The 22,328-nt window shown below is 41.9% G+C and overlaps 2 protein-coding genes and 1 pseudogene across 2 annotated transcripts; 2 read left to right on the top strand and 1 right to left on the bottom strand.

Moving 5' to 3' along the window:
- Positions 1 to 5,214: 5,214 nt before the first annotated feature.
- LOC139388716 (insulinoma-associated protein 1a pseudogene) lies at positions 5,215 to 6,708 on the top strand (annotated as a pseudogene).
- Positions 6,709 to 7,647: 939 nt separating this feature from the next.
- LOC139387972 (cation channel sperm-associated protein 1-like) lies at positions 7,648 to 13,473 on the top strand. Its single transcript, XM_071134420.1, has 13 exons — positions 7,648 to 8,198; positions 8,511 to 8,583; positions 8,737 to 8,850; positions 9,624 to 9,833; positions 9,964 to 10,077; positions 10,166 to 10,325; positions 10,510 to 10,745; positions 10,862 to 10,925; positions 11,042 to 11,114; positions 11,206 to 11,251; positions 11,378 to 11,465; positions 11,622 to 11,736; positions 13,329 to 13,473. The coding sequence occupies exons 1-13, from the start codon at positions 8,121 to 8,123 to the stop codon at positions 13,365 to 13,367; spliced, it is 1,410 nt and encodes a 469-aa protein (XP_070990521.1). The 5' UTR covers positions 7,648 to 8,120; the 3' UTR covers positions 13,368 to 13,473.
- A 1-nt stretch (position 13,474) lies between these two features.
- Positions 13,475 to 21,657, bottom strand: LOC139387971 (histone acetyltransferase KAT5-like). The gene is made up of 15 exons (XM_071134419.1): positions 21,625 to 21,657; positions 21,451 to 21,517; positions 20,955 to 21,023; positions 20,530 to 20,792; positions 19,849 to 19,917; positions 17,940 to 18,122; positions 17,747 to 17,827; positions 16,968 to 17,033; positions 16,464 to 16,712; positions 15,682 to 15,771; positions 15,436 to 15,576; positions 15,192 to 15,285; positions 14,883 to 15,042; positions 14,708 to 14,789; positions 13,475 to 14,597 (listed from the first exon to the last, which is right to left on the bottom strand). The coding sequence occupies exons 1-15, from the start codon at positions 21,646 to 21,648 to the stop codon at positions 14,463 to 14,465; spliced, it is 1,773 nt and encodes a 590-aa protein (XP_070990520.1). The 5' UTR covers positions 21,649 to 21,657; the 3' UTR covers positions 13,475 to 14,462.
- Between the last annotated feature and the right edge of the window lie 671 nt (positions 21,658 to 22,328).

Here is a 22,328-nt window from a genome sequence, read left to right as displayed (position 1 = left end):
CATCCTCTCACTGTCAACTGCGTTTTTTTTCAGCAAACTTAACATGTGTAAATATTTGTATGAACATAACAAGATTCAACAACTGAGACATAAACTGAACAAGTTCCACAGACATGTGACTAACAGAAATTGAATAATGTGTCCCTGAACAAAGGGGGGTCAAAATCAAAAGTAACAGTCAGTATCTGGTGTGGCCACCAGCTGCAGTAGGTACTGTGGTGCATCACCTCCTCGTGGACTGCACCAGATTTGCCCGTTCTTGCTGTGTGATGTTACCCCACTCTTCTACCAAGGCACCTGCAATTTCCCTGACATTTCTGGGGGGAATGGCCCTAGCCCTCATCCAACAGGTCCCAAATGTGCTCAATGGGATTGAGATCCGGGCTCTTCGCTGGCCATGGAAGAACACTGACATTCCTGTCTTGCAGGAAATCACGCACAGAACGAGCAATATGGCTGGTGGCATTGTCATGCTGGAGGGTCATGTCAGGATGAGCCTGCAGGAAGGGTACCACATGAGGGAGGAGGATGTATTCCCTGTAATGCACAGCGTTGATATTGCCTGCAATGACAAGCTCAGTCCATTGACGCTGTGACACACCGCCCCAGACCATGACGGACCCTCCACCTCCAAATAGATCCTGCTCCAGAGTACAGGCCTCAGTGTAATGCTCATTCCTTCGACGATAAACGCAAATCTGACCATCACTCCTGGTGAGACAAAACCGTGACTTATCAGTGAAGAGCACTTTTTGTCAGTCCTGTCTGGTCCAGTGACGGTAGGTTTGTGTCCATAGGCGACGTTGTTGCCGGTGATGTCTGGTGAAGACCTGCCTGACAACAGGCCTAAAAGCCCTCAGTCCAGCCTCTCTCAGCCTATTGCGGACAGTCTGAGCACTGATGGGGGGATTATGCGTTCAGGGTGGGGTGGCAGGGTAGCCTAGTGGTTAGAGCGTTGGACTAGCAGCAGAAAGGTTGCAAGTTCAAATCCCCAAGCTGACAAGGTACAAATCTGTCGTTCTGCCCCTGAACAGTCAGGTTAACCCACTGTTCCTAGGCTGTCATTGAAAATAAGAATGTGTTCTTAACTGACTTGCCTAGTTAAATAAAGGTAAAAAACTAAATAATTAAACAGTTGATGTTGAGATGTTACTTGAACTCTGTGAAGCTTTTATTTGGGCTGCAATTTCTGAGGCTGGTAACTCTGCAGCCTCTGGGTCTTCCTTACCTGTGCCGGTCCTCATAAGAGTTAGTTTCATCATAGTTTTTGCGACTGCTATTTCCCGGATTGACTGACCTGATGTCTTAAAGTAATGATGGACTGTCGTTTCTCTTTGCTTATTTGAGCTGTTCTTGCCATAATATGGACTTGGTCTTTTACCAAATAGTGCTATTTTCTGTATACCACCCCTACCTTCTCACAACATAACTGATTGGCTCAACCACATTAAGAAGGAAAGAAATTCCCCAAATTAACTTTTAACAAGGCACACCTGTTAATTGAAAAGCATTCCAGGTGACTGCCTCATTAAGCTGGTTGAGAGAATGCCAAACTTGTGCAAAGCTGTCATCAAGGCAAAGGTTGGCTACTTTGAAGAATTTAAAATATAAAATATATTTTGATTTATTTAACACTTTTTTGGTTACTACATGATACCATATGTGTTATTTTATAGTTTTGATGTCTTCCCTATTATTCTACAATATAGAAAATGGTAATAATGAAGAAAAACCCTTGAATGAGAAGGTGTGTCCAAACCTTTGACTGGTACTGTATATCCATTTTCTTAAAGAATATGGTCATAGTCATAGTTCAACTGTCACACTCCATGAGAACCCAAAATGTAAGTTTATCTTTGTAAATGTAAACAAACACTGTATAGCCTCATAACATGGTTAAAACAATCATTTTGATACAATGGATGGTCAGTACTTGCATCCATAGCTCTGTCTATTAATCTGACAGTGTTGCATTTCTCCAGTCCTATCCCTCGGTTTTTTACCAAAACAGAGGTGGGATGACCGTTTTGTTATTGTTTCATCTCTGGATTTGCCCTTTAAACTGCTGCATATTATCAAGATAACAAAGTGTCACCAACAGAAAGGTAAACAATTGGCCTATAGCAAATGCAGCATATTGCATTCATTTTTCACATGTAAAAAGCACATTTCAGTGGTGCTCAAAGCATGCCATTCCATGAGTGCAAAATGTATTTTTCAACTCGAATCAATGAGCCCAGTCAGTCCTCCATGACATCAAAATCATAAACAACAGAGTACGGCTGGCTAATAAATCCTTAGTTTTGGGGTTATGCTCGGGTAAAACAATTTGGCTAATCTATACTTTCATATTTCCAAGTCCTATTCTTGAAGATCAAGAGGTATAACATTTATTGGAATGACTGGAATTCTGATTGACTTTGGTTTTTCATGTAACAACATCATTTAATCGTGTTATTATATGTAGTAGAAAGTGATGGGTTAGAAGAAGCCTACATAATCAACCCATAAAGTAAAATGTAACATCCATATATGGCCAACTATGTAAACTCTAACATTGATTTATCCTGCAATAGATGTCATTCAATTGGTAACATACATTTGTGTCTTCTTCTCATGCCTCTTAAGGGGAAAGTAATCAAAAAAAGTAACTGAATGTAATCAGATTACGTTACTGAGTTTGGGTAATCCAAAAGTTACTTTACTGATTACAATTTTGGACAGGTAACTTGTAACTGTAATTACATTTAGAAAGTAACCTACCCAACCTGGATGGCCTGTGATGTGAACGGGCAAAAACGGTGAGGGATGAGCGCCCTTCTCAAATGGAACAGTAATCTGCGCCGCTCGGTTATGTTGTCAACAAGGAAGCATGGTGCACCGTCCAGAAACATACGACAAATTTTCAAACTAGTTTTCATTGGGGAGGCAGATAAAGCGTTTTTATCAAGAGCAATCACTTTTGCATGTAAAAACAGAATCCTACTTTTTACTGCACATGCTTAATAACGTCACTTTTGTTTTGAGACGACTTCGGCATTTGACCACCATTTTTCCTCATGCAGCGCAACACATCCTTTGCATAGACTGGATCAGGTTGTTGATTGTGGCCTGTAGAATGTTGTCCCATTCCTCTTCAATGGCTGTGCGAAGTTGCTGGATATTGACAGGAACTGGAACATGCTGTCGTACACGTTGACCCAGAGCATACCAAACATGCTCAATGGTCTGGTGAGAATGCAGGTCATGGAAGAACTGGAACATTTTCAGCTTCCAGGAATTGTGTACGGATCCTTGCGACATGGGGCCAGGCATCATCATGGTTAAACATGAGGTGATAACGGCAGAGGAATGACACGACAATGGGCCTCAGGATCTTTTCACTGTATCTCTGTGCATGCAGATTTCCATAAATACAATGCAATTGTGTTAATTGTCTGTAAATTATGCCTGCCCATACCATAACCCCACCGCCACCATGGGGCACTCTGTTCATAACGTTGACATCAGCAAACCACTCATCCACACAACGCCATACACGTGGTCTGTGGTTGTGAGGCCGGTTGGACGTACTGCCAAATTCTCTTAAATGACATTGAAGGAGGCTTATGGTAGAGAAATTAACATTAAATTATCTGGCAACAGCTCTGGTGGACATTCCTCCAGTCAGCATGCCAATAGTACACTCCCTAAAAATTTGAGACATCTGTGGCATTATGTTGTGTGACAAACTGCACATTTTAGATTGGCCTTTTTTGTCCCCAGCACAAGGTGCACCTGTGTAATGATCATGTTATTTAATCATCTTCTTGACATACCACACCTGTCAGGTGGATGGATTATCTTGGCAAAGTAGAAATGTGCACTAGCATGGAAGTAAACAAATTTGTGCACAACATTTTAGAGAAATAAGCCTTTTGGAAATATGGAACATTTCTGGGATCTTTTATTTAATCTCATGAAACATGGGACCAACACTTTAAATGACGCATTTATATTTTTGTTCAGTGTAGGTAAGATGACAGATTCCTAACACTGATCTGAATAAAAGGCATGGAAAGTCACATCAATTTCTAGTGACAATGCACTCTAAACAGCATGATGGGAAAGTAAACACTAGTGTTTAAAATCTGAACACAGGAGATATAGGTGTTCTCCTGGTTGGAAAGTGACTGGAAAAAGCTGACTATCATGTTTAATCTTGCATACTAAACAACCTGTATTTAAGATAAGAACATTAATTGGCTAATCTAAATGCCTTATGTTTAAGTTTTAAACACTGGACATTTAGTTAATAGGTAAACCTGTCACACGTTTCATGGCTTTACATTTAGGCTATGGAAGATGTTTGGTCTGTGACCTTTACCATTTATTGATTTCAAACGTTTTTGTTGCCCTTTACAAGACAGCCCTGATTCAGATAGCTTTGCTGCTAATAATATGTATTTTGTTATGTTGGGGGTTGGGTCTGTATATGTAATGTGTTTTTTTTCCGCCAGATTGTAGACGTGTGATGAAAATGGTTAATTTCACTGACAATGACATGACAGACTGTTTCTATTGTTGAGTTGAGACGTTTGACGTTGGAGGTATTCAATGTTTGCCACAACTAGGGAGCAGAATTTATTTAAACGTTGATGATAAAATAATTGGGATCCCCTTCACATCAGGGCCCGAATTCCCAAAACGTAAAATAACTTCACAAATGGAGTTACTTTTTTGGTGATTTTTAGTCTCTTGATGTTGAAATCACATTAAATTAAATTGTTCAACGGGTTGAATGCCCCTGGACGTCTATGCTTAAGGCGCATTTGAGCAGCGCATTGAGCACTTTTCTGCATAGATGTACTGGTGCTGTGCCTCTTCCCTCTGCCTCTTTACCCCCAAACTGGCACAAGTCTGACCCCCCCCCCCCCCCCCCTCCTCCTTTTGAATCGTGTGTTTTGATGAATGGATGGACGGCTGCGGTACGTGTGTGTTGAATACTCTCAGAGGACATGGGAGGATAAAGGCTGGATAAGTGTGGTGTGGCTCTGTGTAATCTGCATAATGGCAAGGGACCGTCAAGGACGGGACAAGTGGTCTGGGGGGGACTCCGCAATGGGGGAGGCTGACATCTGTCGCTGTGCTCCTCAGAGACTCCCGGTGGATCATGTTGCCGGGCCTTTCTATTGACGGCTGGACTGCTGCCATCTGCGTCCTAACTGACGCACAATGACCGCTCGGGGCCTTTATAAAGACGGAGACAAAAGACAGAGGGCCAGTGTGGACAAGTACTGCAGAGCGAATAGGGCGCACTGCGATTAGACACGCCTCATTCCAATTTCTGGCCTCAACTTTAACAGCAAAATCTTATTGAGGTTGTTTATAACGCGTCGAGTGTGCTTCCTGACAATAACCATGCCAAAGGGTTTCCTTATAAAACGTTCTAAAAAGGCTGGTCCTGTTTCATACAGGATACGCGAGGAGGACTTGGCGCTGGACGCCAACTGCTCTTCGCTGGTCGAGAATGCCCCGGCTCATGCACTGCCTTCCGTGTGCCACAACTTTATCAGAGTTCCCAGCCGGGGTATTTTCGGTGGAATTCCAGAGTCTCACTGTGCGCCATCACTGAGCCCGACCCGGCCTGACAGCGAGGGATATCAATACACACCCGTGGACGCCGCTCATCAAATGCTAAGCTCTCTTTCTTCTGCTCCAGCAGATACCTGCCCCGAGGCAAATTTGGGAAGTTTCACCATTGATGGTTCCCCAGTGTCGTCGTCTCTTCAGGAGATGACCACCAGACTGGACACCATGTGCGGGAATGCTAAATATGCAGCAGTGAAGCGGCCTGCCACCTCCAACGCTAAATCTCCCCATACTAATTCTAAAAAGCGCAAGTCCTCAAGCTCCCAAAACCAAGAGAAGAAGTCCAGCCACCGGGATGAGGTAACCACATCTCCCGTCCTCGGATTGCGCATTACAGAGGAGGCAGAGGATGAGGTGAAGCAACGCTCCAACACCAGCATTCCGCTTGGAGAATTCATCTGTCAGCTTTGCAAGGAGCGGTATGCAGACCCTCTCACTTTGGCCTTCCACATGTGCTCTCGCATCGTCCGAATCGAATATCGCTGCGACGAGTGTGACAAAGTTTTTAGTTGTCCCGCTAACCTGGCCTCCCACCGACGTTGGCACAAGCCAAAGGGTTTTCAAGTGGAGAGAGTATCATCACAGAGAGAGGAGAACCGACCTGACACACCAACAGCCAGAGAGGCGCGCCCACCCTCCCCGCCACCCTCAGACTCGGGCTCTGATGAAGAAATTATGTTCAGCTGCCCACAGTGCTCAAAGAAATTCAGAAAACAAGCGTACCTGAGGAAACACTTGGCCTTGCACAATAGGAAGGCAGCTAGTCATCCTCAGAATCAGTCTCATTCGGCCAAAGACTCCGACCAACAACCCAGCAGCCTGCTCGAGTCCCGCCCAGAAACACCCGAGCCCTCCTCCAAATACGCAGGGACTGAGTGCATCACAAAGGTGACCGGAGAGGTGTTTCCGTGTCGATTTTGTAGTGAAAATGTATTCTCCTCTTCTGGCCTCACCAGACACATAAACAAATATCACCCAACAGAGAGCAGACAGGTCATCGTTTTGCCTCAAACGATTTAATAACATCAGACTGTTTGTTTCGGGCATTATGACTGAATTCCATGTTTGGACAGAGTTCTTTTATTAAACAATTGTTGTGAAATCAGAAATATTTCTCCTGAATAGTTGGCAATAGTTTTGTGTAAATTAGTTTTGTTTTCTACAAAGTTATATTTATCTATCTATCTAATCAATTATTTATTTGAAATGTATTTATTTGTTTATTTAATAATGTATGTGTTTGTTTATTTATCTGCCCACATTTGTATTAATCATGTTGCTTTTGACTGTGATGATTTGCGTAATGATAAAAACGCTATTTCGCATTGCCTCTAATTACCTCTGACCAAATTAATGTCATATTTTTCGTTGAAACAATATTACGATGCCAACTTCTTCCTAAAATAATAAAGGGAGTATAAATCTACTATGCAATTGTGTATTTGTGTATTTATTATTATATTTATATATTTATATGTATTATATTATATGTCATGGTGTTTTTACTTTTTGTTAGGTTAGATCCATTTCCTGCAACATATACTTACCATACATACCATATAATCTCCAACACCAATTCTAAAAGTATGCTCTTTATTTAGAGCAAATAGGCTATTAAAAAAATATGGACTATTCCATGTCCCCATTTGATGTAGAATAGTCCTTATCGACAATACATTTTTCCAACTTTACGCATCGACCTTGACAGTGGTCATTAGGTCCAACTTCAGGGGAAGGGTGCAGTATGACTATTTTCCAACTCTAGTCCTCGAGCACCCCCAACAGCACACATTTTGGTTGTTGCCCCTGACAAACTCCCCTGATTCAACTCATTGAGGGCTTGATGATAAGTTGACAAGTTGAATTAGGTGTCCAGGGTCACATCAAAAATGTGTACTGTTGGGGGTACTCCGTGACTGCCGGAAGTAGGATAACGGTTATCAGTCTTAAATTCCACAGACAGGAAGTTGTTTTCGACTTCTTACGTATATATAAAAAAAACGGAATAACAATTTTGCCTATATTTACGAAATTATGCACGTATCGTTGTTTTCATAAAACGTAGTGAATAGCCTATTTAAAAAATGATTCGTGTCACCTTTATTTATACAAGTAAGTCCGTTAAGAACGTTCTTATTTACAATGACGACCTACATTTCAAAATGTAACCATATTACTATTTCAAAATGTGTTAGAAATCGGACAAAATATAAGTAGACTACGTCCTGTTTTTTCACCACTATTCCAAAATAAATGGAAATGGTTGAAATTGAAATGGCTTATTATAACAAGCCAAGGAAGAGTCCTTCGTTCATTTTTGACGCAAGAGATCCTCTCACATCAAATGGAAACAATTGTTGTAAGCTAAACTGTTATCATCCCGCATCCTTGTGGAGAGAGAAAAAAACCGAAAAAGAATAGCACAGTAGAGAAGAATAGAATGGATGGAATAGAATGGTCAAGGAAGTGTTGAGAATAAAGAAGTCCTTATGACGCACATATGTATTCCAGTGGCATGCTGTACCCTTCCTCCATGCCGAAGGTTTTATTTTTCCAGAGACAATCCGGTAAATGCTTAGCGACTTGTTTGTATTGATGAATGTTTGACAGATGCCTTAATTAGAAGTGTTTGTAGCTAATGACACTGGGAATTGTTGTGAAGATAAAGTAGTGATGGCATGAAGTAATGTTCCCTTGGAAAACTAAAGTTCCTCTAAGTCTAACAATACAATAAATCATTGTGCTGCCATCAGAAAGTGCTCAAGGTTCTCCACTATGACCATTTTGGTGGTCAGTAGCTTTACAGGTTGTTACAATAAGAGATTACAGGGTTGATGTTACATGTTTTCATTATACTTCACTGGTACTCTTCTCTGCAGTGTGTGTGTGTGTTTAGCCTGGAGTGCAAGATGGAAAATCGACCATCATACAGGCAGACAGTGGCTGGAAAGGGCAAGATCCCCCCCCCGCCCAAACTCACAACGTTTTACTTTTACATGGAAGAATGACTTCAGAATCCAATATTTATAATCCACACTGTCATCAAATCTCTCTGTACTTCTGTGTGTTTGTATGTCTCATCATCATTCATTATCTATTATGCAGGCTCAACCAGCCACCACAAGTCATCTGTAGCCGCCAAGCAGCCACACAAGAAGCGAGTGTTCTCAACATGTGCGGCCTTAGATGGTGAAATGTTGAAGAGGCTCATCCAAAAAGGTATGTGAAGTATGGTATAGTGACGACTATCGTCATAGAGGCAAACTGTTCCGGAAAAGTTACAACTCACAACGGCCACTTTAATTATGAGTGTGCCAGAGGAGGCTGGTGGGAAGAGTTATTGGAGAACAGACTCATTGTAATGGCAGCAATGGAATAAATAGAAGAGTCAAACATGTTTGATGTGTTTGAAACCATTATACCCATCCCGTTCCAGTCATTACCACGAGCCCATCCTCCCCAATTAAGGTGCCACCAACCTCCTGTGGTGCCACCAACCTTCTCTCTCTCTCTCTCTCTCTCTCTCTTCTCTCTTCTCTTCTCTTCTCTTCTCTCTCTCTCTCTCTCTCTCTTCTCTCTTCTCTTCTCTTCTCTCTCTCTTCTCTCTCTCTCTTCTCTCTCTCTCTTCTCTCTTCTCTTCTCTTCTCTTCTCTTCTCTCTCTCTCTCTCTCTCTCTTCTCTTCTCTTCCCTTCTCTTCTCTTCTCTTCTCTTCTCTTCTCTTCTCTCTCTCTCTTCTCTCTTCTCTCTTCTCTTCTCTTCTCTTCTCTCTCTCTCTCTCTCTCTCTCTCTCTCTCTCTCTCTCTCTCTCTCTCTTCTCTCTCGCTTCTCTTCTCTTCTCTCTCTCTTCTCTCTCTCTCTTCTCTCTCTCTCTTCTCTTCTCTCTCTCTCTCTCTTCTCTCTCTCTCTCTCTCTCTCTCTCTCTCTCTCTCTCTCTCTCTCTCTCTTCTCTTCTCTTCTCTCTCTCTCTCTCTCTCTTCTCTCTCTCTCTCAGATGAGCAGCGAAGGATCAGGGAACAGCGAAACTCTAGAAAAGGTTGGCTGAGGGCATGGGGTGCTCTGCAGGACTGGATGCATCAGCTGTTCAGGATCATTGTGGCCTTCACAGAAGACCCCATGTTTGACAAGTTCATCCTGTTTGTGGTGGTGCTCAACACAGGGACACTGGTGGCCCAGACATTTGAAAGTGTGACTGTGAGAGGAGGTGTGAGAAACAGGGAAAATACATTGACTCTTTAAAATCTACTTTTAGTAAGTTCTCTATCCTCCTGCATAAAGAGCTCATGAATGGGTTGAAGTGTGTTAATGACATCTGTTTTGTTTCCCAATGCCAGGGTGGTTCTTCTCAGCTTTGGATTCCGCTTTTCTGGCAATCTATTTAATGGAATGTGTGCTGAAATTGCTTGTCTGGGGTCGACTCTACTTCAAAAACCCATGGAATGACCTGGGTAAGTAGCTGTTTGCATTGGCTTGGGATCAGTCTCCCACTGTTTCATCTCATTTCTATTTTTCCCCTCTGTTCTCTGCCTGTCTCAGACTTTTTCATCATTACGATGAGCCTCATTGACTTCCTGCTGCCACTCATTGAGTCTACAGGGAACTTCAGTGGAGGTCAGGCATCCACAATCTTCCGCATCCTCAAGCTCTTCAAAGGGGTCCGGGCCATCCGAGCGTTCCGGGTCTTGCGTACCATCCGGTAGGATGCATTAATGTTTTTCAGCATTAACTCATTATTCAGACCGACCACCCCTCTGTTTGATTTCCTTTCATAGCACTTCAATGGATGAAGTCTGACACCCCAAGTACATAACCTATATTAATACATCAACATCTAATATCTTTCATCATGATTCAGTAACATGTCATCCTTTCCTTGACAGCTTTCTCCAAAATCTCCAGTCCATCGTGTCCACCTGTCTCCAGTCTCTCCAGTCCATGGGGGCCATCATCATCCTCATGTTCACATTCCTCTTCATGTTTGCTGTCATTTTCCGAGAGATGTTCAACGAGTCTGACCCGCATCGCTTTGGCACCATGTTTCGGACAATTTTCACTCTGTTCCAGCTGCTCACGCTGGATGACTGGGCTTTCATCTACTCTACCAGCCGAGACAACGGTGAGGGAGGGAACACTACAGTGTGTGTGTCATGCATGGTCTAGAAGTTGGGCATCATCAATCATCACATGATGTAACTATTTGTGGTCAAGACTTTAACTTTCTAAAAATGACAGGTGCACCACATATTATCATCTTCCTTGTCCTGTACATTGTGGTGGAATACTTCACTTTCCTCAAGTGAGTAGGCTTGAAAACGTTGCAACAAAGACACTACAATGCATGTCTGATACTCCTACTATGTTCTTCAAGAGCAAACACCCTTTTAATTGTACATTGTCATTTTCTCTGCATAGTCTATTCATTGCTGTCCTCGTCGACAACTTCCAGATGACAATCAAGAGACGGATGGCGTCCAAGATCCAAAAGGTATTCCGACCATGACAAACAATAAGGCAAAAAAGACAAGATACTGGAGTAGATGTTGCTGAAAATACCACTGCATTCTTTTCTACTTCAGTTCCAGGATATATATGAGAGCGAGATGCAGTCAATGAAGAAGTTAGGTTGGTTGGTCGGTCGGTCCAACATTTTTCAAAAGGCTACCACATGTACTTGTGGGTGAGGCAAAATACAAACAATAAGCAGCAGAAAGACAGGACTGAACCAGTCTCCTCTCCTCCTGTCTGTAGAGCCCCAGCCCATTGAACCACAGACCGAGGAGGAGTTCTATGAAGAGGCCCTCAAATTGACCTATAGTGAAAATAAGTATGGAAAGAGGTAAGAAACTATGTCTAACACAAAACAGGAGAAAAGCCAGCTGTCAATTTGGTTCACAAAGCAAACAGAAAAGCCTGTTTTGCCAAGCCATTTTACAAACTAGTCTATGTGCTGTAGTCGCAATTTAACAAGAGCCCCAACATGACTGGTCCATAGGGAGATAGAGCTGATCACCAGCTACCTCAGACTGCTGGCATCCATAGATCAGAACCAGCAGACTTTCCGCTCTCAGGGCTGTGTTCTGGAGCGTCTCATTGACACCTTCTTTGAGGTGAGAGCATTTCTCTCTGTAGACATTCTCTCTGTAGACAGAAACTTCTGGAGTGGAGTACAATATAGCTCCATTTTACTTACAGTTGAAGTCAGAAGTTTACATACATTTAGGTTGGAGTCATTAAAACTCATTTTTCAACCACTCCAAAAATGTATTGTTAACAAACTATAGTTTTGGCAAGTTGGTTAGGACATGCATGACACAAGTCATTTTTCCAACAATTGTTTACAGATTATTTTGCTTATAATTCACTGTATCACAATTCCAGTAGGTCAGAAGTTTACATACACTAAGTTGACTGTGCCTTTAAACAGCTTGGAAAATTCCAGAAAATTATGTCATGGTTTTAGAAGCTTCTGATAGGCTAATTGACATCATTTGAGTCAATTGGAGGTGTACCTGTGGAAATATTTCAAGGCCTACCTTCAAACTCAGTGCGTCTTTGCTTGACATCATGGGAAAATGAAAAGAAATCAGCCAAGACTTCAGAAAAAAATTGTAGACCTCAAGTCTGGTTCATCCTTGGGAGCAATTTCCAAACGCCTGACTGTACCACGTTAATCTGTACAAACAATAGTACACAAGTATAAACACCATGGGACCACGCAGCCGTCATACCGCTCAGGAAGGAGACGCGTTCTGTCTCCTAGAGATGAACGTACTTTAGTGCGAAAAGTGCAATCAATCCCAGAACAAAAGGTACAAAAGTATCTTTATCCACAGTTCAATCGACATAACCTGAAAGGCAGCTCAGCAAGGAAGAAGCCACTGCCCCAAACCGCCATAAAAAAAGCCAGACTACGGTTTGCAACTGCATATGGGGCCAAAGATCACACTTTTTGGAGAAATGTCCTCTGGTCTGATGAAACAAATATAGAACTGTTTGGCCATAATGATTATTATGTTTGGAGGAAAAAGGTGGAGGCTTGCAAGCCGAAGAACACCATCCCAAATGTGCTTTGCTGCAGGAGGGATTGGTGCACTTCACAAAATAGATGACCAATTCTGTCAGGAGGAATGGGCCAAGATTCACCCAACTTATTGTGGGAAGCTTGTGGAAGGCTACCCTAAACGTTTGACCCAAGTTCAACAATTTAAAGGCAATGCTACCAAATACTAATTGAGTGTATGTAAACTTCTGACCCACTGAGAATGCGATGAAAGAAATAAAAGCTTAAATAAATCATTCTCTACTATTATTCTGACATTTCACATTCTTAAAATAAAGTGGTGATCCTAACTGACCTAAAACAGGGAATTTTTACTAGGATTAAATGTCAGGAATTGTGAAAAACTGAGTTTAAATGTAATTGGCTATGGTGTATGTAAACTTCCGACTTCAACTGTACATATAAATTGATGTCTGCTGCCTAAGGCTGCGTGTACACAGGCAGCCCAATTCTGATCTTTTTACCAGGAAATTGGTCTCTTGACCAATCAGACCAGCTCTTTTGCAACTAATTGAGCAAAATATCAGAATTGGGCTGCCTGTGTAACTGCAGCCATAGATACCTGGAAATGGTGTAAACGGCCAAGGAATAAGGCTTTCTGATTCAGCTTCTAACCTGTTGTATTGATGTCCTTTTCAGGCAACAGAGGAGGACAGTCAGGGGAATGACCACGAATAGAGAAGTAAGGGTCAAACCTAGTAAAGAAACCCTTTTTGCTTTATCCAGATCAGTGATGGCAACTCAGATGTTATACTTTGAGAACTCATTAAAGTCATGAAACCCAGTAAAAGTGCCCTAGTTTATTAGATATGTGTAAATCCATCTCTTTAGGCTTTTATATAAAGCTCATGTTTGTTAGATTTATAGCCTTTCAGTGTGGCCAAAAATGTGAACTTTTTTTTATTTAAATCACCCATTCCCACACCCTAAACCACTTACAAACCCCTACACTGTTCAGATAATACAAAAGATAAAACAAATCAACGTTGAATTTGCACTTAAATATGAAGGGAAATGACCAAATAGTAGCGACAACACAAAAAAAGTATGAATCACTTATTACAAATTCCTAATACACACAAATGTACAGTAAATAGTAATTAAATTAAATGACACACACAGTGCCAAACATGTTCATTTACATTCAAGTTTTTTTTTTAAAGGACAGAACTGTACATGTATCCACATTTACATTCTTGTAACAGTTCGACATGGCTTATTTTCTGTACTGAGCATCCCCGCACATTACATTTGACATACAGAAATGCTTCACCACTTTAAAAATAATTTATAAAACAGGATAGTGTATATACAATTACAAACACAGTTAGATCTGTAGTTCTCATTGTGTGTTGGATCAATGAAACTGGACATGTAGTCAAAAACCAGGATTACATCCAAAACAATAACAGAGTGATTTTCACTAACATCAGCACATATTCTGTCCAAGACTGCCTTCACCTTCCTGGCACACTCTGTTGAAGAAACCGAGGGTAGGAGTCCTCAATCTGAAATTATGACCATTCCTACTTTGAGACTAAGAAAATGTATCTACTTGTGTCAAAGACAGAACAGTGAAATGAAACATGGGTAATAAACAGTTCTTGTTCATTTTTAAAACTTCAACAAAAAGGGTCCGATGACGATTAGGGGGAAGAAAAAATACATCTATTGAAGCTCCCTCTGAGGAGACCTGTGGTGCACTCCATCCTGATTGCTTCAGGAAAGTCTGTGGTAAGAGGGAGAGTGGGGCCAGGAGAAACAGACAGGGTTCTACCACTTGCCCCTTTTGCTCCAGTCCTTGGGGGTGAAGTGAAGGCATTTGGGGTCAATGGGCAGATGACGCTTCTGCATTGCTCTCTCATGCCCCTCCACTATGTCCTCTGAAAGAGTCAGAATATACTGGCCCTGAGAAACCATAGGGAGAGAAGAGGTTCAAATATGCTGATCAAGAATGTTCCCTTAACAGCTAAAAGTACAGTGCTGAGTGATGTCCTCTGCTCTCTAGTATCGCTCACCTTATAGTAGTTTATTAGGTTTAGGTACTGAAGTGTAGATATGACATCCTCTTTCTTCACACTGGTGATTTCGCTGATCTCACTGGAAATATACAAGACAATGTGATATTAGGTTACAGAAGCAACTTGAGCTATAAAAATAAAACAATCAGAGAATAACAGGACAGAGTCATACTTGATTGTGATCTGAGGCCTCTCCCCGTTGTCAGGCTTGAGGTCCATGAGGATCTCCAGGATGGTCTGGGACCAGTAGGAGCGGTAGGAGAGCAGCCCCAGGTCAGACAGAGGCTTCTCTGGTGTGCCCGTCTTCCCCTCTACCTTAGACAGCTCATAACCTGAAGACCAACAGAAACAAGACAATTAGTGACGGCATACCAAATGGCCACATTTCAACACTCCCACAGATCATTTTGACACAGAGGTACAATGGTTGTACACATTTACACCGAGATACAATATTTAAAATGTCAGTTATGTCACTTACTGAACTCAATGAGCAATTTGCCGTAGCCTCTCCTCTGGTAGGGAGGTAAGGTGAGAATACAAGCCACGTTGTAATCTTCCGTCGACTCTTTCTCCTGTGCACAGAAAGCAAGGGCAAGTCAGCTGCAAAAAGCTTATGTATTTTCAACATGTCTAAGGAATTATATCATAGCATTATTGCTGATATTCGTGAGCAGCGGATGTTTACCTGTTAATACCAGGATATAAAGGGGAGTTCAGTGTACCTTGGAGAAGTAGCCCACTATGTGGAAGCCCTTGGAGTCGTACTCTGTCATGACGTAGAAGAGGAAGGGGTCTGTGTCATAGTACAGCGTCTTGTGGTCCAGGAAACACTTGGCCAGTAAACACAGGTTCTGAGAGTATGTCTGGCAAACATGGGAGAAATGAGTTGTGAAGCGAGAATCTCAATGAAACTCATTAGAATAACGAGGGGTGACCATGCAGCTGGGAGGATCATGGACTTTACTCACTTTGTTTTTTCTGCCGTCTATTTCAAAAAAGGAGATGGTGCCCTTGCGGTAGATCTCATTGCCAGGGGGATGCCGAAGATTACACTTGGTCTAGATGAGAGACCAGGAGAATAATATGGGATCAGATGCATAAACATGGTGGATCTGTATCCAAGCCCCTAGTGGACATATACACAGAGTATACCAAACATTAAGAACACGCCTCAATTTGTCAGGGGGTGGACTCTACAAGGTGTCAAGTGGATGCTGGCCCATGTTGACGCCAATGCTTTCCACAGTTGTGCCAAGTTGGCTGGAAGACCATTCTTGATACACACAGGAAACTGTTGAGCGTGAAAACTCCACCAGCGTTGCCGTTTTTGACACAACCCGGTGCGCCTGGGGCCTACTACCATATCTCGTTCAAAGGCACTTACATTTTTTTGTCTTGCCCATTCACCCTCAATGGCACACATACACAATCCATGTCTTAATAGTGTCAATGCTTAAAAATCCATCTTTAACCTGTCTCCTCCCCTTCATCTGCACTGATTGAAGTATATTTAACAAGTGACATCAATAAGGGATCATACCTTTCATCTGGATTCACTTGGTCAGTCTATATAATGGAAAGAACATTCATGTTTTGTATACTCAGTGTAGCTATATCCCTTAGCTCAGCCTAGCTGGTTGGTTGACCCCTGGGCTTTGTAGCTCAAATAATACCATGACTGCACAGCAACCCTGTCTCTTGTGATGGTATTACACACATTACATTGAGATATTCTAATGTAGCATCTCACCAGATGCCTCTGCAGACACTTAAGGCTCTTGAGGTACTTGAGGCAGAACTCGCAGAGGTAGAGAATAGGCAATGTGGTCAGTTCCTGTGGGTAGGGGGAGAAGTACCAGGGCTTCAGCCTGTGGCGGCCCAGTTCAATGCAGTCAATGTTCTTCATACGCGTGACAATGTCGTCATGGCTACGGTCCGACACCAGACTGCCGGTCATGCGAGGGGCAGAGGGGATGCCATCGGAGCTGTCCTGCGAGTCCTAACACAAAATAGTAGGAAAGGGAAGAGAACAATAGTATTCCATATCTGATGCATTGTGTTAGAACCTTGTCCAAACAAAAGCCAATAAGTTCAAATTAAATAATTGATTAAACTTAGGCAGTTTTTACAGCTAAACAAAACCAGACACTGAGAAATAGCTCTCATATGAAATAAAGGTCTGATCGAAGGCCAAAACCTTTAAAATAATTCCAGAAACAAAGACACTTGGCAATGAGAAGGAAATGAGACGGACCTCTCCTGGCGGCAGATAGACATTGGCACATCGAGGGCTGTTGTTATACTGGAAAACCTTAATTATCTAGCAGAAAAACAAGCAGATTAGAGGGCTTTTGGACACGGATTTAAGAGGGACGGAAAATAATTCCCTTTTATACTAATTATACCAATACAGGACAACTCAATGGTTAAAGGTCAACAGGGAGATTTCTTCATATATTATATTGACCTGTTCTTTCGTTCCTTGTTAATTTGGGGAGGGATATCTTAACATTAAACAGAAAGGGAAGGAAATAAATCACAATGGCTGATAATTCCTGAGTTCACACAGATAATTATGTAAAACCAAATTTTGCTTCCTCACACGATCACTACAATGCTGCAAGTAAAATAGTTGAAAATGTGCTTGTCCTGATGCCAACACAGGCTTCTGAAACAGATGACTGTAACTGAAACCATATAACCATGAAAGATAGACATATAGGTCAAGGACAGTAAGAATCAACACTAGTCCAGTATCCCAGCTCAACTTGTCAATGTAGTAAGGACCCTAGCCCTAACTGGATATTATTGTGCTTTATCCTGTGTGAAAATCTGATTTATTTTTGATGCGTTTCAACTCAAAAAGGAAGCTGATGCAATTTCCAAAAACATAAGAATGAATTGTTGATGCCAGTATAATGCTAAAGTGCATCAATCTATAAATGTGAATGATGGGAGAAGAGATGGTCTACAGTTGAAACAAGAGCAACTATTAAAGAAACAAATGGTCATCATTCCTTAAGTGTTCCATACCTCATCGGTTCCCCCACAGTTGGGGGGCTGCTTCCTCTTCCTGCCTGGTTGATTGGGCATGGGGCGACGGGCAGTACCATTCTGGGAAGATTTGAAAAGAGGGGATAAGAAATCAAAACACAGACGCAGAGTAATAGTGGGAGGCTAGAGATTGATCATTACAGAAGGGCAAAGTTATAAAATGTTGGTGTACCGTGGTGAGTGAGGTAAGCTGCTCGTGGTCATCGTGGGCGTTGGATTTGAGGTTGAAAGTGTTGGTGTCCCTCACAGCAGGGTAAACTGACACCTGGGAGGCTTCAGCCAAACCTGGCAAGGATGGCACAGGGGTTGCCGGGGACACTTGTGTTGCCAGGGACACAGACTCTGCTTTCCTCTTCTGTATGAGAGGCGAAACATGGGCAGACATGAAAAAAACTCATTCCGAGACATTGAATGAATCTCTTAAGATTATGTTGATGGAATTTCAAATGCCAACCACACCACAGGCATAACCAAGGTGTTATAGCCATCTTTTACATTACCAGTCATATTCTAGGGCCGGGGGGGGGGGCCCCAGTCAACAATATAATTTATCATATACTCCAGAGGACACAAACCTTTGAGTCAAAATGCAAGCCGAGATCACCACTCAGATTCTTTTTTTAAAGCCTATGCAACATTAACCAATTAAAAACAGTTCTGTAGCAATGATGTTAGTGCAGAAGGCTATAGGCCCAATTCCTTTACCACGGCATATTGGTAAGGAAAATGAAGCATAGCCATTGTTCTTCCCAGAACATTTTGAAATTATTTTAAACACTGGTAATTGATAGCTTAGTCTCACAACAAGTTGAGTGAGCATAATAATTCGCTTTTTTTGGCCTGCATCTGATGTTCAGTCTGACGGAAGGAGGGAGCAGTGGTGAGGCTGCCTTACCCGACTCACCTTCCCTCCTCCCCCTCCCTCCGCTGAGAAAATAACATGGTCTTCCAGCTGATGGCGATACTCAAGTCACACTACATTATTTCTGCCTCATGCACCAATTAATGTTGTTACTCTTATGACCAGAAAAGTTAAATATTCCACAAATTTTAAAAAGGCAAGCCGCTAATAATAACGCAAGCTTATCGGAACACTTTACTATACTCATTCATTACAGCTGCAGTGCTGGTTGTACTCATTCATTACAGCTGCAGTGCTGGTTGTACTCATTCATTACAACTGCAGTGCTGGTTGTACTCATTCATACAGCTGCAGTGCTGGTTGTTCTCATTCATTACAGCTGCAGTGCTGGTTGTACTCATTCATTACAGCTGCAGTGCTGGTTGTACTCATTCATTACAGCTGCAGTTCTGGTTGTACTCATTCATTACAGCTGCAGTGCTGGTTGTACTCATTCATTACAGCTGCAGTGCTGGTTGTACTCATTCATTACAGCTGCAGTGCTGGTTGTACTCATTCATTACAGCTGCAGTGCTGGTTGTAGCATGAGTGGAAGTAGGGAGAACACGCATTATGGCTTATAAAAGTATTGACAGTGCTGATCAAGAACTTACTCAAAAACAGCAGCTCTTTGCTGTACTCGTCTCTCTCTTGTCAAGGTTTTAAAAGTTTTGAAATCTCACAGTATCAACTTTGCGGTGCGGTCGAGGCTTCTTTTTAGACTATGGCTCGAGGAAACTGCGCAGACAAGATCCGAGTTATCCGTTTGGCCAGCGGTAGACCTATAGGTACACTTGATATTCTCTCTGGACCTACCCGGTAGGCTGAGTTCTACCTTCGCTAGGGCTGCTGAATCAAGTGCACCTACTGCAATCAGTGCAAAACAAATGGGAAAAAAATAAATAAATAGGAACGCAAGGCTTGATCGTTTTTTTTTTACAGAAATGTTTGGTGATCGACTAGGAATGTGTTGGAGATCGACCAGTCTGAGCACTGATCTACTCGCAATATGTTTTTCCTTGATTTTAGAATTATACATCTGTAAGTTCAAAAATAGCTGGAGTGAGTCTAAATTTGGTTGTTGTTAGTATTCAAATTTAGCTATGAACCCATTCTGACTTTGTGGACAAAACAGTAGTTAATCATGGATCTCTGTAGAATGGGTAACTTGAAGCTGTACCGGTGTGGGCAGGGTTTTGCCTCTGGAAGGAGCTGTGGCAGTCTGAAGGTTGAGATCAAGACTCTTCCTCTGAATTTGAACAGAAAGGAAGAGGATTAACTGACAGTCACACAAAACTCCACAAGCATTGAGTTGCGTTATTCACCTGAACTAATCATGTTATCCATTAAATATTGTAATAGAAGCATAATCAGTCAAGACAGCATATTTTCGAGCAGTTGAAAATAAACACGTGGTTTGCACATGCCTGAGAATGACTTTATAAGCCCGTGTATCATAAAACAGAAGAAATACATCCCCCGGTGCTTTATTTTGCCACTTCTGTCTCCTCACAGAGCCAAGACCAGAAATCTTGAATGAAGCCACCTGACGTTTCATTTTATAAGATCTTTGAAATAATTTATGAAGCACCAATTGTGCCATTTTCATTTAACAAAGGTCTATAAATAATTTCAACCAGTCTAATTTCAATAAATGATCATAGCTTCAAAAGACTATATACCAAATGATGGTATTCACAAAATAGGTTGTACTTTAGTGGACAGGTTTAAACAAGATAGCTGTCCAAAATCTCAGTATTAAGCACAACTGCAAAAAAAACATCTAGGTTACAATGACAATGTTAGTTATCAGCATCAGAGTACAATTCCCAGGACCGGGCTTAAGACACTACTGCCAAACCTGAACTTGTTGTTGCAGCACTTGAAAGTCTGGTATAGAAGTCTTGGTGGGTAGACACTTCTGCTGGGCTTGCGGCTGGGGGGGCCGGCTGGGGGGATGTTGGGGGCCAGTTCCGGCCGCTCTTACCACCTCTCTCTCTGGGGAGCTGGGACGTGAACCCGGAAGCCCGTTCTTAGTAGGCGTTTTAGCCTCCTTCTTAGGGAACTGGAGCTTCTTCATGTCAAGCCTTTCCGGAGTAACCCACTCATCCAGACGCTTGTTGACTTTAAACACAAGCAGAGACACAAACACGTATACATCTAGTCAAATGTTGTCCACATTTGGACATACTGGTACATGTGCTTCTACTGTGAAGATCACTGGTGGCAATGTCAGAACATTACAATCACATTCACTCTGAATTACATGAAGCATAGGCTACTCACAGTCAATATAGTGGACATAGTAGAGTTTTCTCCCAGGGATCTCTTTCACACTGAGAATTTCAGCCAGGGCTGCAAAGAAAAACATCACACGACATGACAGATATCGATACCTATCCAAGCAATGAGCACCTTCGCGGTCCCAATTTATACTTTAGGTAGGAAACGAGCTAGATAGCCAAGTACACCATCTAGTTAACGTTATATTCTAAATACGAACAGCGCACACAACATGTGAATATAACGTTAGCTAGCTAACTGTAACTTCAGCATTCACACGCTATCAAAATACGTAGTTAGCTAACTAGCTAGCGTTCACACACAAGTAGAAAGCATTTTTAAATCCCCGTAAAACACAACCAGCGCATTTGTTTCCGATCTGCCACTAGCCGTAGCTAGCCGCTTGTGTTTTCAAACATTCAGCCATGACAGTTGTTTTATTATGCAGCTAGCGTAGCGCTAGCTACCCTACTAGCGGTAGCCAAGAGACAACACTCACGCCACTCGTCTTCGTTTTCCTGATTTTTTCGGAGAACAGGGAGCCGACAGCCCTCGATAACATCGACCTGTCGAAAGAAAATATATTGAAAATGTATATTAATGAAAGTCGAGGGCACACATCTACACATACACGTTGTAATTGTATAACAATTTGGGATTATCGAGTACCCACCGACGAATCCGCCATTTTGGTCATCTGTGAAAATAGACGCGCGCAGGGAGTTATGGGGGAATGGACTTAGATAGAGGGCTCATCTTTGCATCTGTGCCATTGTAGATATATATGTTAATGGCGTCTTTTTGTAGGCTCTAACTCAGCCATGGTTCGTTAGACAAAACCTATGTAGAAATTAATGGCGTTTTTGTAGTTTTATTTGATAAATTACGAAAATAAGATCTGTGTTGAACACAGGCGTAGGAGACGTTTTGTTCTATGAGATAACCTTCATCAACTAACGTCACTTTTTTAGAAATGTAAAACAGTATGTAATAAAAAAAAACACATGAGCCACATACATGCATCATAATTCATAAAGGTCATGTAAACGTTTTATTTTGTGTTATTTATTTAACCTTTATTTAACTAGGCAAGTCAGTTAAGAACAAATTCTTGTTTACAATGAAGGCCTACCAAAAGGCCTCTTGTGGGGACATGGGCTGGGTTTAAAAATGTAAAATAAATCAAATGTAAATATAGGACAAAACACACATCATGGCAAGAGAGACAACACAACACTACATAAAGAGAGACCTAAGACAACAGCACAGCATGGTAGCAACACAACATAACAACAACATGGTAGCAACACAACATGGTAGCAATACAAATCATGGTACTAACATTATTGAGCACAGACAACAGCACAAATGGCAAGA

This window comes from Oncorhynchus clarkii, chromosome 29, assembly GCF_045791955.1.
Source record: "Oncorhynchus clarkii lewisi isolate Uvic-CL-2024 chromosome 29, UVic_Ocla_1.0, whole genome shotgun sequence".
Taxonomy (NCBI): Eukaryota; Metazoa; Chordata; class Actinopteri; order Salmoniformes; family Salmonidae; genus Oncorhynchus; species Oncorhynchus clarkii.
Note: the sequence above shows the minus strand (reverse complement) of the source record. Positions and strands in the feature narration are given on the sequence as shown.

Coding starts and splice junctions, on each gene's coding strand:
- LOC139387972 (XM_071134420.1), top strand. CDS start 8,121: ATGACGCACATATGTATTCCAGTGGCATGCTGTACCCTTCCTCCATGC. Junction 8,199..8,510: donor ATTTTTCCAGAGACAATCCG/GTAAATGCTTAG, acceptor TCTTCTCTGCAG/TGTGTGTGTGTGTTTAGCCT. Junction 10,746..10,861: donor CTCTACCAGCCGAGACAACG/GTGAGGGAGGGA, acceptor TAAAAATGACAG/GTGCACCACATATTATCATC.
- LOC139387971 (XM_071134419.1), bottom strand. CDS start 21,648: ATGACCAAAATGGCGGATTCGTCG. Junction 14,790..14,882: donor AGGCCTCAGATCACAATCAA/GTATGACTCTGT, acceptor GTATATTTCCAG/TGAGATCAGCGAAATCACCA. Junction 14,598..14,707: donor ACCTAATAAACTACTATAAG/GTGAGCGATACT, acceptor ATGGTTTCTCAG/GGCCAGTATATTCTGACTCT.